The sequence below is a fragment of the Balaenoptera physalus genome (assembly GCF_965194825.1).
Source record: "Balaenoptera physalus genome assembly, chromosome: 16".
NCBI classification, from domain to species: domain Eukaryota; kingdom Metazoa; phylum Chordata; class Mammalia; order Artiodactyla; family Balaenopteridae; genus Balaenoptera; species Balaenoptera physalus.
In genome coordinates, this window is record NC_138898.1 from 50,513,277 (window position 1) to 50,528,129 (window position 14,853).

Below are 14,853 nucleotides of genomic sequence, written 5' to 3' on the forward strand. Positions count from 1 at the left end.
CTGAAGCCGGTGCCAGGCTTGGGGAGGGGACTGACCGCAGCCCCAGGCCCCACGGGTGTTCCGGAGCAGAGGAAGGGGCCCCGAGACAGGGCCTACGGGGGCCGCGGGCCCTTGGAGCCCGACAGTGACGCCGCCATCCCCCCTCAGCCTCATGGAGCTGGAGTCGCAGGTGTGGTGTCTGGAGAAGGAGGCCACGGAGCTCAAGGAGGCAGTTGAGCAGCAGAAAGTGAAGAACAATGTGAGTGTCGAGGGGCCTCTCCCTGTCCCTTCCGGCTGCTCCCCGTGGTGGGCTCGGGGGTCCTGACTCCCACTGGGTCGGCTTGGTCATGTGGTCACCTGGCGTGAGGAGGGGGCTGTAGGGCGCCTTCTCTGCGGTGGGCGCATGGGAGCCTCGGCTGCGTCCCCCCGACCCGGGCTGTCCCCCCGGACACCCCCCCCACCCACACACACACACGCCGTGCCTCCCTGGGCCTGGCTGGGCCAGAGCCGGCTGTTTGGTGGCGGACCCTCTTGCCACTGAAGAGCCGGCAGATCCCTGCCCCCCGCAGACGAGTCTCCCTGAAAGGCGCCCGCGGGCCCCGGCCACCCGAGAGCAGCCTGGCGCCAGCGCTGCCCGGGGTGGCCTGTGAGGTCCAGAGATGGGTCGGAGAGGGCTCGCCCGCCCGGCGGAGACCAACCTGGCTGTTGACCGTCTCCCCTCTCCTCCCAGGACCTCCGAGAGAAGAACTGGAAGGCGATGGAGGCTCTGGCCTCAGCCGAGAGGGGCTGCGAGGAGAAGCTGCGGTCCCTGACCCAGGCCAAGGTCAGCGTCGGCCTCGGGCTCGCCTCGGTCTAGCAGCTCAGCAGACCCCACAGACTGCGTGCAGGGCAGCCCCAGCCTCAGGGCGTCTCAGAAGTCCACCCAGGGCCCGGCCGCTGCATATTCCTGCCCGCCCTCCTGCCGCGCATTTCTCCCCGAGATGCGGGGAGCGGTGAGCCCTTGTCTCCTGCTTCTCAGCTGGGCCTTTTGCCCTCAGAGGCCATGGGGGCCCCGAGATGGTTCTGTGCATGGACTTCGCTCGTGTTATTCTTCTCCCCTGATGTTTGTCTGCTTTCTCAGGCCCCCTGCGGTCCTGGCCCAGGGGCTCCGTGATTGAGCTTTGGGGGAAGGACAGTCTTTAGTAGCAAGCACTCAGGCTGAGGTCAGGGGAGCACGGGTGGGTCAGTGTCCGGGGCCCTGGCCGGGACATGGTCTGCAGCTGCAGCAGGAGCAGGCGGGGCCTCACCACCCGCTTTGGCCAGGTCTGCCCTCCCAGCCCCCCTCCCCGCCCCCAATGCAGAGTTAATGTCTGTCCTGTTACCATGAGCTTTGTAGCAACTTTCACAAGCCTCCCAGGAAGCCTGAGGGTGTGTCAGATGAGGCCTCCGAGAGGCGGAGCTGGGGAGCCGTGTGGAGCTACACTTAGACTCCCCAGAAGTGACCTGGGCGCCTGGCTGGCCTTTCTGTGGCAAATGCAGAAGCTGTGACCAGAGGTGTCACCTGACTTGTTTGTGGTCACACAGCCAGATAAAAGACAGGGAGCTGGCCTCTGGGTCCTCGGCCCTCGCTTGGACTCCCATGACCGGGGCACCTGAATGGGGGTCACGAGGTCGGGAGCCCACAGCAGGCCACGGATCAGTGGGTGAGCGAGAAGGGTCGGCTTCTGAGACTCAAGTCCAGGCACGTGGTGCTGTGGTCAGGCTGGGCATCCATCTGCCGGCCATCCATCCCCCCCGCCCCCAAATCACATACAGAGCCTCACTCCCGGCCCTAGTCCGGGAGCTCCTAGTACAGCTCCAGGTCTCGGGCCCTGAGGGGCAGGCAGCAGCCTCAGCCTGCTGGGGACGGTGACCAGATGGGACTTTCAGCCAGAAATCTGCACCGCCCCCCTGCCCCCAGGGTGTTGGGGAGGGGCTATCTGTCCCCAGGGACAGTGCTGTCCTTCTCGGCTTTGCTTACGGCTCCTTCCCTCTTTCTTGGGCTCCTTTTTCTCGCGTGGAGTGGGAGCATCAGGGAGGATGGAGGGGGCTCTGGCCAGCGCGGCTGCAGCAGGGGGCCCAGGAGCTTTTGGAGGGCCGAGACCCCGACCTGCCTCATCCCCTCAGCACGTGGGAGCCCTGATCCTCCCGCCCCCAGGGTTGCAGGAGCTCCTGACCCTGGTGGCCGCACCTCTTCTCTGCGCTCCCCGCCCCCCATATGCACACGCTCAGAAAGACCTGAGCCTGAGTGTCTGCTGGGAGGTGTCCGCGAACCTGCACGTCCCGTAGCGGGTGCTGCCATCCCGCTTCCTTAGAGCTGAGTTTGTCTAAAGTTGGCCAGGCCTGGGGTGGGGTGGCCGGAACTTGACTGCTAAGGTTAGACACACCCCCGCCCAGCCGGCCCCACGGAGCCACCATTGGTCTCCTCTGATCCTTGTCCCTCCCCTAAAGGGCTGAGGACGTGTTCCTGGGGTGAAACCCCCGCCCCCCCGGGGCTGCCCTAAGCTCCGGGGCTGACCACCCTCACGCCCCGCCCGCCCCGCCCCCAGGAGGAGTCCGAGAAGCAGCTCAGCCTGACGGAGGCCCAGACCAGGGAGGCCCTGCTGGCCCTGCTCCCGGGCCTCTCTGCCCCCACCCACCAGGTAGGAGGGGAGGCAGCTCCCTGGGGACCCCTGGGGTGGGGGGCACGTCCCGCCCGACCTTGAACATTTTTGTCGCAGGATTACGCCGAGTGGCTGCAGGAGCTCAAAGAGAAAGGCCCAGAGCTGCTGAAGCAGCCACCAGCGAACACGGAGTCCTCGGTGAGCGCGGCTGCGGTCGCTCGCGCCCTGCCCTGTCCGCGGGATGGAGGGTGCCTGGAGCCGGCCATCGGGTTTTGGCTCAGCAGGCCCCTGTCCTGCCCTCCGCCCTCAGGACCTGGCTGCCAAGCTGAGGGAGGCGGAGGAGACGCAGAGCAGCCTTCAGGCCGAGTGCGACCAGTACCGCAGCATCCTGGCCGAGACGGTGAGGCCTGGGCTCTGTGACCTTGGGCGAGTCATTGCCCCTCTCTGGGCCCAGTTTCTTTGGCTGAATGGTGAAGGGGGTGAGCTCAGGTTGAAGGTCTGGGGCACAGTCTGGGAAGGGATAGGGCAGTGTTCGGCTTGAATCCGCTTTCCTGCGACTCCAGGGGCCACGCTCGCTCAGCCTCCCTCTGCGATGGCCGGTCCTGGGTTCCCCTTCCTGGGCCCCCTGTCCTGGGCTGCTGAGGCCCACCTGGTGCAAACCCACCGGAGACGAGAGTCCTGACAACCTTGTTTGCACACCGGCCGGGGGCCCCCCTCCAGAACTGTACCCCCTCCTCCCGCTCTGCCGGCCGCACTGGGATCCAAGCCGGGTGGTTGCAAGGGGTTGGCAGGAGCCACGGGGGGGGTGTGTGTGGCGGGGGGGGCCTCCAGGCCCTGCTTAGTGCCGTCCCCGCAGGAGGCCATGCTCAAAGCCCTGCAGAAGAGCGTGGAGGAGGAGGAGCAGGTGTGGAAGGCCCGGGTGAGCACTGCGGAGGAGGAGCTCCAGAAGGTACGGGGCAGCCTTATCTCCCCAGGGCCCACCTTCCCTCGGAGCCCAAACTTCAGAACGCCATACAATCCAGGGGGAACGCCCACGGGGTCATCTGGGTCACTTGGGAGTCACGTTTGCTGGGTTTTGGTGATGCCACATACAGTGTCACTGTGGAATGACTGACAGCTGAGTCCTGGTCTCAAGGAGGCCCCCCCCCCAGCCCCCCCCCCAGGAAGAGGCTGCTGCTTATACCTGGCTGGGGGGGCGAGGGCACCACAGGGCTTCCCAAGAGGTGGGGTGCATCCTGGGATGGACCCACGGGGCTCGTGCTTGACGGCGCTCCCCCTTCTTGCTTTGTAGTCGCGGGTCACAGTGAAGCATCTCGAAGAGACTGTCGGGAAGCTGAAAGGGGAACTTGAAAGTGCCGATCAGGTGCGTGCGGGCGCTGTCCAGCGGGCTGCTGTCCTGCTACAGAGGCTCCTCTAGCGGCTTTCCTTCCCCGACCGCGCGTCCCTGCTTGTCCTTAATGAGCCGTTACGACCTCGGGGTGGCTGGGCCCCCCCAGTGCACCATGGCTTCTGCCGTGGCCTCATGAACCATGGGAGGGTTGCCGGGTGGCCCCGCCGCACTCCGCACCCTCCTTGCAAGTAAATCTAAAAGCTGCTGAGGTCTGAGAACACGTGCTGCCCCAGGGTGCCTCTTCAGGAGGTGTTTGGCCTGGGGGGCACCCCCCTGCCTGGCCTCAGTTGGCTCGTAGCCATCAGGCCACAGGGGCCTGTCTCAGCCCTTGTCCCAGGGCCTGGTGGCCCCATCGCCCTGCCCCGTGGCCCGTGCCCTCCCGCGGCCGGCTCGAGGCCCTTGATGTGTGTCGTGTCCAGGTGAGGGAGCACACGTCGCATCTGGAGGCCGAGCTGGAGAAGCACATGGCGGCCGCGAGTGCCGAGTGCCAGAACTACGCCACGGAGGTGGCGGGGGTGAGTGTCCCGGCGCGGGTGGGCCTGGTAGGGAGCAGCCAGGTCAGCCTGGCAGCGAGAGGCTCTCTCTACCCGGTGTGGAGACACCATCTCTGTGGGGAAGGCATTTAAATCTGACAGTGTTTTCTGATTCGGGGAGCAGAGCGCACAAGCCTGGCACCCCCGATCCTGGTTCGATCTCTGACTTCTGGCCTCGCTCCGCAAAACACAGTCCATAAACATTTGCGAAGGCCTGAGACTAGCGTGTACTGAACACGATCCTTCTTCCGTCTTCAAAACAGAGCAGAAGCTCCCGGGGGCCTGCGCCCACCCCTCCCCCACGCCCCGCAGGCTCTCCGGGTGGCGTATGTGGATGTGCTTGGTTGGGTGTGAGGTGCTGACTCACCGCAACTGGCTCTCTCTCCTTTTCTCCCACCACCCGGGTCTGTTTTCTGTCCAAGTTGAGGCAGCTTTTATTAGAATCTCAGTCTCAGCTGGATGCAGCCAAGAGTGAAGCCCAGAAACAAAGCGACGAGCTTGCCCTGGTGAGCGAACTGGTGTGGCCGGCGTGTGCCCTGCGGTTGGGTGTGTGTGTTTCTGCGTCCCGTCAAAGGGGACGTGTGCTGGTCTGTGCTTGGGCCCGGTGAGGACGGCCCCTCACACGTTTGCCCCACGCTGCACACTGGGCCTGTGGCTGCCGGGACCACGGGGCTCCGGGTCTGCTCTGGGAGCTCTGGGGGGGGGGGTCCTTCTGCCCCGTGGCCTTCTGTGGGACTAGGGTCCTTCTTCTGTGGGACTAGGGTCCTTCCTCACCCAGCGGTGGCTCAGGTCAGGTCAGTCAGATCTGCGGTGTGCAGGGCGGCCTGCTCCACGCTGGGCGGTACCAGGTGACTCGTCCGCAGCCGCGCGGAGCTCCCAGCCACGCGGGGGCCTCTGGTTCTTCCGGTTTTCAGCCTTGATGTGTGACTCTGGTCCCCGCTCCTTGGCCAGGTCAGCCCGGCCTTATGGGGGGGGGGGCCCCTCCGGTTCCAGTACCAGCGCGTGAGGCCACAGACACGGTCCGTGTGATCTGCACGGTCTTTATTAAATCATGAGTTAGCTGTTAACACTGAGCCACCGGCGGGGGGCGGTGTGTGTGTGTGTGTGTGTGTGAAAAACGTTCGTGTCTGGCTTTCTACGAGGAGACTCAAGGTGTGGTCCGGGGGGCTGGCGTTCCCAAAGCAGCATCCACCGAGCAGCCCCCTTGCTGGGCGCACGCTCTGGCTCCCCGGGTGCCCCCTCCGGTCGTTCGGGCCTGATCGGGGACCATCGCCTGCGAGGGCAGGTGCCGAGTCTGAGGGTCAATCTCCAAAGCCATGTCCAAGCCGGGCCTGGGCCACATGCAGAGGACAGGCCCCGAGTTTCTCCTCGTCACTGGTCTCTGCGGTCTGGTGTTGACCTTTGGGGCTGTTGGCAGGAGGAAAGGACTTGGAGGGTCAGGCCCCACACACTTGGGGCGGCTCTGTCAGGGGCCTCCCCCAGAGCCCCGCTGGGAACCTTCACCCAAGCTTTGTGGGTGACACTGCTGCACCTTCAGATTTGAGGCTCAGTGGTCTGGGGCTTAGGGCCCCCCAGCAGTGGAGCTCAGGGGTGAGGGGACCTTATGAGGTAAGAGTGTCAGCTCGTCGGGGACCCCACAAAAGGCCCTGACAGGGACCACATCCAGGAGGGCAGCGGGAGGCAGGCGGCGGTGTCCGCGCCGAGCCCACCGGCCGCCTGCCATTCTTCAGATTCCGTAGCCCCGTGCGTACCGTGTCCTTCGGGGGTCACCTGGCTCCCGGCGGGGGGCGCCCCGTGCTGCTGGTCTTGCCATGGAGCATGTGCGTGGGGTCAGCCCGGGCCCCTCGGCCGCAGTTTGGCTCGGGTGAGGGCTCGTGGCGCTGTTTCTCCTGCCCCAGGGAACCTGCATGGGAGCCAACACAGGCCACAGCTGTCAGAGCAGGTCCCCCGTGGGCTTCGGCCACTGAGAGCACCTGCCGTCCTCCTGGGGGCCTGCGGGCGGGCGTGCATCGAGCTACGCCAGGCACAAACCCACCCTCCCTGTTCCAGGTCAGGCAGCAGTTGAGTGAGATGAAGAGCCACGTAGAGGATGGTGACGTAGCCGGGTCCCTGGCTGCCCCCCCCGAGGCCCCCTCAGCAGAACAGGACCCCGTCGAGGTTAGGGTGGTGAGCCTGTCCTCGGGTGTCCGTCACTGACCGCCGTGCGGGCCCCTCCACCCATCTGGAGGGCAGGGACGGCAGCCTCTGCTCCGGCTAAACTCCGGCCACTCGCAGCTCCCGGCCCCACTGCCCAGACGCCCGACTCCTCAGGACGCCAGAGTGGGGGGTTGGGGGGGCAGCGGGCTGGGGCATCACTGGTGGGGGCCCTTGCCCTCCAGACCCCTGATCCGGGCGGCGGCCGCCCAGAGCCTCGCCGGGGTGGGAAGGCCGCCAGGGCTCGTGCCAGGCCTAGGCTTCTCTGTCCTGGGGTGTCAGCACGAGGGCTGTGTCCGCGTCTCTTCTCAGCCATACCAGCTTCCGTCCCCAGGGGTGAGGGCCCTGCCTCCCCTGGGGGGGTGCTTCAGGCACACAGGCCTCCCCGCTCGCTTGTCCCAGGCAGGGCAGGGTCGAGGGGGCCTGGGGCACAGCCAGAAGATTTGGCCCCAGGTCTCAGGCTGCCCGGAGCCCTGGGCGCCCAGGAGGGTCCGCCCCAGGTTCCGAGCATGTTTGCGGTGTTTGCACGCAGCTGAAGGTGCAGCTGGAGCGGACGGAAGCCATCCTGGAGGACGAGCAGACGCAGCGGCAGAAGCTCACGGCCGAGTTTGAGGAGGTCAGGCTGCCCCGCGCCATCGGGGCTTCTCTGGGTCAGGGCAGCGGGTCTGGGGGTCGAGGTGCGTCCCGCCCGAGGGGGTTTCGCTGCACCATCGTCACCCGCCTCCTGTCCGCATGGGGCCTGACCCGCCACCCCGCTCCGTCCAGGCTCAGCTCATGGCGAGTCGGCTGCAGGGGGAGTTGGAGAAGCTCCGCTGTGCCAGCGCCCTCGGGTCCTCAGAGGCGGAGGAGGCCACGCAGCTCAAGGTACAAGGCTACCCGCTGTCACCCCCAGAGGCCCCTCGGGCAGCGTCCAGCCTAATTTGGAGGTTGGCGAGGTCGGGGGGGAATCCCTAAGTCTCCAGTGTCACAGCTGGAGGCCACCAGTCAGTGTGACGATTTCAATCAAGTGGAACTGAAACGGAGCTCCTCCGTCGCCCTGGCCACAGGGCAGGTGCTCAGCAGCCAGTGCCCGACCCTGAAGCACAGCCCTGTGACCCGGAGGCCTCGTCCTCACACCCTCGGCCCCACGGGTGCAGCCAGGTGGCCTTCCTGCTGTGCGTCACGTGAAGGCTGACCCCTTCAACCCTTTGACCCACAGGAGAGACTAGAAAAAGAGAAGAAATTAACCAGTGACCTGGGACACGCTGCCACCAAACTACAGGAGCTTTTGAAGACGACACAGGAGCAGCTGGCAAAGGAGAAAGACACGGTGAAGAAGCTGCAGGAGCAGCTGGACAGACCAGTGAGTGCCGCCGGCCATCCCCTCGGGGGTTGGGCAGGGCTGGGCGCCCTGGGATGCCTGAAAGCTGCCCACGGGCCCCTCTCCTCCTGTCGTCCACCCCTGCCAAGCCCTCGGGCGCCGCCTCCAGCCCCAGGGGCCTCTCAAGGTGGAAGGTGGTAGGTAGTTAGGATGGTGTAGGGACGAGGCCCCTAGGCCCAGCCTCCCCCTCCCCTGCCCTCTGTTCACAGGAGGCCAGCAGCAGCAGCTCGAAGGAGGGGACCTCTGTCTGAGCTTCCTGCGGAAAAAGAAGTCACTGTTCAACTTACCAAAATGCCTTACACATTCCTGACCAATAAACAAACCAACACAGCGTTATCTGGGCCCAACTTGGGTAGCTCTGAGAAGCCATAGAGACTAGGGTCTCTTAGCACCAGAAGTAGCTCTTCCAGACCCCCGTTTGTAAAAGAATCTTTGTCACATTCGATAAACACTATTCCCTAGGACCGGCCCTGGACCACTGGCCAGCAGACGCCAAAGCCCTCAGCAGCTGTGTGACAGACCCGGGTGTGTGCTAGGGGGCTGGGACCTTGGGGTGTGTATGTCAGTCAAGCAGTGCAATTGTGTCTTTTGTGGGGTTGGTGGTCGGGCGATGGGCGGTCCAGGTGGTGAGTCCTGAAGGCTGCAGCGCAGACTAGGGTCACAGCCCAGCGAGGCAGCAGCTCTCACCCCTGGAAGAAGTTGCCACCACAACTGACGTGTGACCTCCTGGGTGTTGTTGATGCCATTAAAACCCGCGTGTCGCCCGGCACTTCAGGAAGAGAATGAGTGTGGTTTCTGGTCCCCACGCGCTTTCCCCACCCGGGCCCCAGCGCCCACCGGGCAGGATGAGGGAGCAGGGCCTGTGACACCTGGTGGCCAGATGCCCTATGGGCCCCACCCCGAGGAACTGAGGCGGTTGCCTAGCAGGGCTGTGGGCAGCCTAGGCTGTCATGTGAAGTGGGTTCCAGGAATGAACACGGACCGGGGCAAATATCCAGGCTGCAGGAGGGCCGGCCCAGGGCGGGGGGCAGCCAGCTGAACTTGGGGTGATCCTCAGACCCACTGTGTTCTGAGGGGCCCACAGAATCTTTGGTCAGGAGGTGTGTCAGGGGCTTTGTAAGGAACCTGGAGCTCAAGCAAAAAAAATGGATCTAGAGGCAGGGTGACAGGAGCAGTTGTACCAACCTAGGAACAGAAGGTGAATCAGAGCAACCCTGGGGGTCTCGCTGGTACTTTCAGCTCAGTTCCAGGACCCATAATCCTGGGAGAGGGGTCTGATGGGCTGAACTTAGACTGCAGGTACAGCCAGATGGGAGGGAGGGCGGTGCTCCAGGGAAAGCAGCTGAGTACTGGGGTCTCGCCACCTGCCGGGGAAGCTCTGCGTCCCATGCATCGCAGTGGCGGGTTTGACTCCCCTCGGGGGTGGTTGTCACAGGAGCCACAGGACCTCGGGGAGGGAGAGATCAGGGTGCTGCCCAAGGCCCCACGCGAGCCACTGCCAGAGGCCGGGCAGTGCTGATCTCAGTCTGCACAACCAAGACCTGGGCCTGGCTTTCAGGGGCACTTGGTACGCGGGCCACCTGGCCCTGCTGTATGGGCACTTGTATGTTGCAACTGTGTTGGGATCAGGGTGCTGGAAATTCTGGGATGGCTCCCCAGAGATGTGAGTGGAAGCTGGAGTTCAGCATAGAGGCGTTGTCAGGAAGGAGGAGGGGTCAAGGCCAAGGGGACAGTGGTGCAGAGGCACACAGGTTGAGTGAGTGGGAGGGCCCTGTGTAGCCGGCTCATGAAGTCAAGGGTTCTGGACAGGAGGGCACTGAGGGGGACAGTCACACCCGTCCTGGAACTCTGCAGGGGGCTAAAGTGGAGAGGGAGCCCACGGGACGCAGGACACAGGTTCTGGCCAGGAACCCAAGCGGAAGTGACTGATGACACCTGATCCGGCCACGGGCCTGGCCACAGGCTTGGTTCTCAAGTGACATCTTTCAGTGCCCATGGGAGGGGAACCTCTCCCATCCTGCGAAGAACCCTGCAGAAGTGAGAGTGGCTCCCCTGGTGAAAGGCTGGGCAGGCTTCAGGCCCGCCTCTAACACCAGCCAAGGTCAGGAGGCCTGGGGAGGTTTGTGAGCTTGGAGCCCACGCCCAGCTCAAGACTCACCCTCCCGCACACAGGGACCTTCACGCAAGGGTAGGGGTTTGGGGCCGTTTTCTGGTGGGAAACAGGCCGGCCTCGTGCCCCAAACCAGGTCTCTGGCATCAGAGTGGCCACCGTGGGTGCAGGAGCCTGCGTTTCCAATAAGCTCCCCTCCCTCACCACACCAGCTGCAGAACTGAGGACCCTGAGCTGGGCAGAAGCCCCCTGAAGGCACAGGAATGGGTCATTTCCGGGAAAGAAGGCACAGGAGACCCTGGGGGTGCCGAGCTGCCGCCTTTGGGCTCCGTCCTCAGACCGCCTGGTGGGGCCCAGTGCCCATCTGTGGGGACGAGGCGGCCCAGTGCAGGGTGAGCGCCACCCCCCGCCCCCAGCCCTGAGGCCCAGCAGCAGCGGCTCCCGGCTGGCCGGCAGGGGGAGCCCACGGGCCTCACTGTCCCTGGGCCAGGTCCCACCCTTGGGCTGGGGAGTGGGGCGGGCAGCTGCCCTCACAGACCCGGCCCGTGTCTCAGGCCCCGACAGGAGAGCTGGGAGCTCTGACAGCATCTGGTCCAAAGTCCCCCTGCAGAGGCTCCCGGGTTGACCTGAAGCTCAGGGTCACGAGGCCCATCAACATTCCCTCCAGACCCAGAAGCCCCGTCATGCTGGTGGCGGCTTTCTGGACTAGCGTGAGGGTCAATAAAACGCACAAACACCGGGATGCCTGGCCTGCAGGCAGGAAAGACGCAAGATCCTAGAAGCCACCAGACACTCCACAAACGCCTTCTCTTTGAGCTTCCTGCAGGTTTGGGGCCAACAGGACTCAAAACCCAAAAGAACAGTGTTGTTTTCCTTCCCGCCCCAAATTGAATAAAATCTCAGAACTCCAGATTTTAGAAATGAAGAACTCGCCAGGGGCGTGATGGGAATAGCTTAGGACCAGAAAATGAGACCTGAGCTGTCCAGCTGTGCCGCCCATGAGCTGTGTGACCTTAGACAAGTTACTTTACCTCTGGACTGGCTACTGAGGCACTGGCTGCAGGCTCAGTAAGTCCCCTCCTGCTGCCCCCCCAGCCAACCATGCAGTGTCCCTTCTTCCAGCTGCAGCCCGGCTGGAACTTGGTCTAAAGACTGTTTGCACGTTTCACAAGTGCCCCAAGTCGTGACAAAGTGATGAGTCTGCCCTTGGGCATATCCAGGCTCTGATCGTCCAAAGGGCACGAACTGGTGAAGAAACAGAAGCTGCACTTCTGTGTGTGGACCAGCCGGCACTCTGAGGAGTTCTAAAAAAAGGAAACCACTCGACTAAGCCTAATCTTACTGAGTCACTGTGTTCACTGTTTTCTCAGAGATTAATATTCTCTGAGTAACAAAGTTCACAGTCAAGCTCTGAACTTCTGTTAGCAGTGGCTTTATTTGCTTCTTCCTCGGGACAAAAGAGTAATGATTAAATGAATCCTAAGTCAGCTTTCCACACACACTTCTGCAATGTGTTAACACTTATAAAAGTGTAAATGTGTTGAAAGCAGAGAATACCTGTGGTTTTATTCCTCACCAATGTCAGCTGAGGTCTCAAAACTCTAATTTTGCAGCAGAATTACCTGGAGTGCTGGTTAGCAGGATTCTTGGGCCCCAACCTCAGGAATCCAAAAGTTCCCCCAGGCAGAGATATAAGTGACTATTAGCATTTCCCAATTTCTGGAGTCAACTGGAGCGCTGGGAGCTGTTTACATCACATCACATCCCTGTGCTCGAAACCCTCCCAACGGCAGCCCCCCCGCCCCGACATACCTGCACGGAGGAGTGGTGCAACTCATACAGGTGGGGCCACACGTCACAAGGTGAAGCCACAGAAAAGACCTTCTCCTTCTAGACTCCTGGCTCTACCTACAAAGCTGATTCTTGAAAAGGACAGTCTTGGGCCCGCAGAGCTTCTCGGAGGCCTGTTAATGTACACTCACTAAAAGCACTGCTTTGCAGAAGACAAAACAAATTCAGGATGAAAGAATAACAAGCAGCTTATCAGTAAACCAGTAGCCAGCACTATTTTCTAGATAATTTTGAAAGAAGTACTTTGATCAAAGCGTATCCTTTTTTGGCTCCCAAATAAATCAGAGAGGAGACAAAAGCCCGGCATTTGGATAAACATTTGGAATAAGAGAAAGACTCCCAACTTTTATACCAACTTTTTCACTCAATCAGAGGAGGACGGAGCTGTGGCCTTAACGCTAATTGTCCGAAATACCCAAACCTCCACACCTAACCCCACACATGGAAGGCAAAATCCTTTATCCCCAATTCAGCCATGAATAATTACACGAGAGAGAAATTAAAAATGCTTCCTTTATTACATAAAGCCAGCACTGCGACTTCTAAATCCCACTGTTTGTGCACCTGTGTCGTTACACCTGTGATGTGAAAGGCAGTCACTTCCGGTGTCCTCAGCGTGGCTTCCCGCGGCTGTAGACCGTCACACCCGCTCCCCGCTTCAGACAGTCGGCAAACTACTCTAGGAAATTAAGAAGCTTGCCCAGGCCCCAGAGTAAACATAATGTTCTTCCAAACCTTATTGTACCAGAAGCAACACAGTTCTGAAGGAGACACAATTAAAGACATCCCGGTATCCCAGTCTGTCAATACACCACCTCACCATTTTCATCAACAAAGTGGATTACACTGGAGCCCTAATTTGCATTATAATTCGTTGTTACAAGACAGTGCACGTTCTCCAGATTTCCAAGATGCAAGGTCACTCTCAGAACAGCCTCCCGACTAGACCAGCGAGCAGCTGCAGGTGCAGGAGCTGCTTCCTGTGTGCCAACTACGTGCATGAAGTAGTGCTGTGCAAGATCAGTGCTGGTTCTAAGCAGTCTCCACCACACGTCTGGTAGAATCTTACATAGTTAGTAAGTACATTAGTGCTGTTACATGTTGTGAGGAGAATTATTTTCCATTATTCAGTTTAGCTCAACAGAGAAAAAAGAATTTGGGCCAAAATTATAACCAGATTATGACCAATTCTCTAAGCAAAAGAAACAAAGTAACTGCTGAGGTTAATGAAGATGCAGTAATTCTCTTCATGTGGCCTTGGACTGTTTTGTGAACTGCACTATTAAAAATCATGAGCTTAACAAAAATCTTTACAAGTCAACTAATCAAAACAGGCATTTGGCCAGTAAGAATTTAATTTCACACCAATACAACTTTAGAGTTTAGATTTATTTAGGGCCATTTGCACATGTTCATGGAATAGTTTACCCTAGCAAATGACAAGACAGCTCCCCTCAGCGAGTCCCTGGCCTAAACGTATCAGCTTTACTTACATAGCAAAAGGATAACATTAAACACGGAAGCTTTCAGTTTGTGGCACCGAGTGATGGTCTACACAGGGCATCCTTCAAAAGCTACAATTAAGGATCCACCTAGCTTTTCAGCAATACAAGCCCGATTGAGGTCTTCTGGCCCATTTGCTTGACATTCATGTTTTATGCCTAGGGAGGAAAAACAACAATTCTATTTAGAACTATGGCAGTAGCTTACCTATCTCTCTAAGATATCAAACCGTTTTAAACGACCAGCTCACACATGGGTGGGAAAGCCGTGGCATATCCAAACCACGGGATACCACACAGTGATGAGTACTCTGTAACCACATGCATCATCACGAATGACTCTCACAGACTAATGCTGACAAAAAGAAGCCAGACTTAATAGCGTATGTTCTAGACGGTTCCACTCGTATAACACAAAATCAGCCAGAGCTACCTTATGCTGTTAGGAGCCAGGGGACTGGTGTCCCTGGGGGGAAGAAGTAGGGGCAGTGGTGTGAGGAGGGGCACCAGGAAGGCTTCGGGGCGCTGGTCATTAAACCAAGAAACAACCGTAATTCACGTACGCTTTTCTACAGATGCGCTGTATTTCAACAATTTAAAAAGCAGGTCTAGGAATAATTTTTCTTGGTTTTTGAAATATACGTAAACATATGAATTTGATGTTTTGATTGTACAGTTGATTTAGTCAACTGAATTGAGGAATAGGAGCACTTACAAATGGGATCACTTCTGCTCTAGAAAACAGGTCTCCAGTGGCACCACACAATACATCTAAGAAATCTATCACAATGAAGACTATGTGAAATGTTTTACTGATCACCTTCTCATAAAAATTACAACACCACACTGCACAAAAGGAGCTCAATTATGGAATCATATACAGTAGCTTCTCTGTAAACAGCTACTCTCTTTTAAACAGCTGCACTTTCTGATTTTCCATAATTTTAAGACCATTTCTTAAGCTGCTGAAAGCACAGCAGGTCAGCTTTTGGACCACTCAGGACTGACTGGAGAAAGCCAGCGATGGTTTCACCAGGAAAAAAGGCACCAGGGAGACGGTCTTTCACGTCAGCAGATCAAGTCCACGGAGCAGCTCCTTTACTGGAAGGCACCGCAGAGCGAGGAGGAGGAATGAGGAGGAGGAATCCACTCCGACGCCCTCTGGGGTGCCCTGTGCCGGTGCTGGAGCTAAGGGGTCACGTCAGAACACCAGTTCCCCGGCCGGTGCACACACATCTAGGGGGCAGCTCGACACCAAACCAAGCACACGAGGAGCCTGACAAGGACTGCATGATGCAGGAAAGGAAGCGAGAA

At 59.8% G+C, this 14,853-nt stretch overlaps 2 protein-coding genes across 8 annotated transcripts in view; one reads left to right on the forward strand and one right to left on the reverse strand.

Moving 5' to 3' along the window:
• RRBP1 (ribosome binding protein 1) overlaps positions 1-8,859 on the forward strand; it is a 58,507-nt gene extending 49,648 nt beyond the window's left edge. The window contains exons 11-24 of one of the 7 annotated variants that reach the window (XM_082431632.1): positions 148-238; positions 710-802; positions 2,547-2,639; positions 2,718-2,798; positions 2,911-3,000; positions 3,457-3,549; positions 3,892-3,963; positions 4,410-4,505; positions 4,946-5,029; positions 6,573-6,680; positions 7,249-7,332; positions 7,482-7,580; positions 7,915-8,058; positions 8,286-8,859. In XM_082431632.1, coding sequence (XP_082287758.1) covers positions 148-238; positions 710-802; positions 2,547-2,639; positions 2,718-2,798; positions 2,911-3,000; positions 3,457-3,549; positions 3,892-3,963; positions 4,410-4,505; positions 4,946-5,029; positions 6,573-6,680; positions 7,249-7,332; positions 7,482-7,580; positions 7,915-8,058; positions 8,286-8,327 — 1,270 coding nt within the window. In that variant the 3' untranslated portion in view covers positions 8,328-8,859. Of the gene's footprint in view, positions 1-147; positions 239-709; positions 803-2,546; positions 2,640-2,717; positions 2,799-2,910; positions 3,001-3,456; positions 3,550-3,891; positions 3,964-4,409; positions 4,506-4,945; positions 5,030-6,572; positions 6,690-7,248; positions 7,333-7,481; positions 7,581-7,914; positions 8,059-8,285 lie in introns of all 7 variants that reach the window. The other 6 variants (XM_082431638.1, XM_082431633.1, XM_082431635.1 and 3 more) reach the window with 6 other exon arrangements.
• A 4,548-nt stretch (positions 8,860-13,407) lies between these two features.
• DSTN (destrin, actin depolymerizing factor) overlaps positions 13,408-14,853 on the reverse strand; it is a 36,463-nt gene continuing 35,017 nt past the window's right edge. The window contains exon 4 of the mRNA XM_082431735.1: positions 13,408-13,698. Within this exon, the coding sequence (XP_082287861.1) occupies positions 13,589-13,698 (110 nt within the window). The 3' untranslated portion in view covers positions 13,408-13,588. The remainder of the gene's footprint in view (positions 13,699-14,853) is intronic.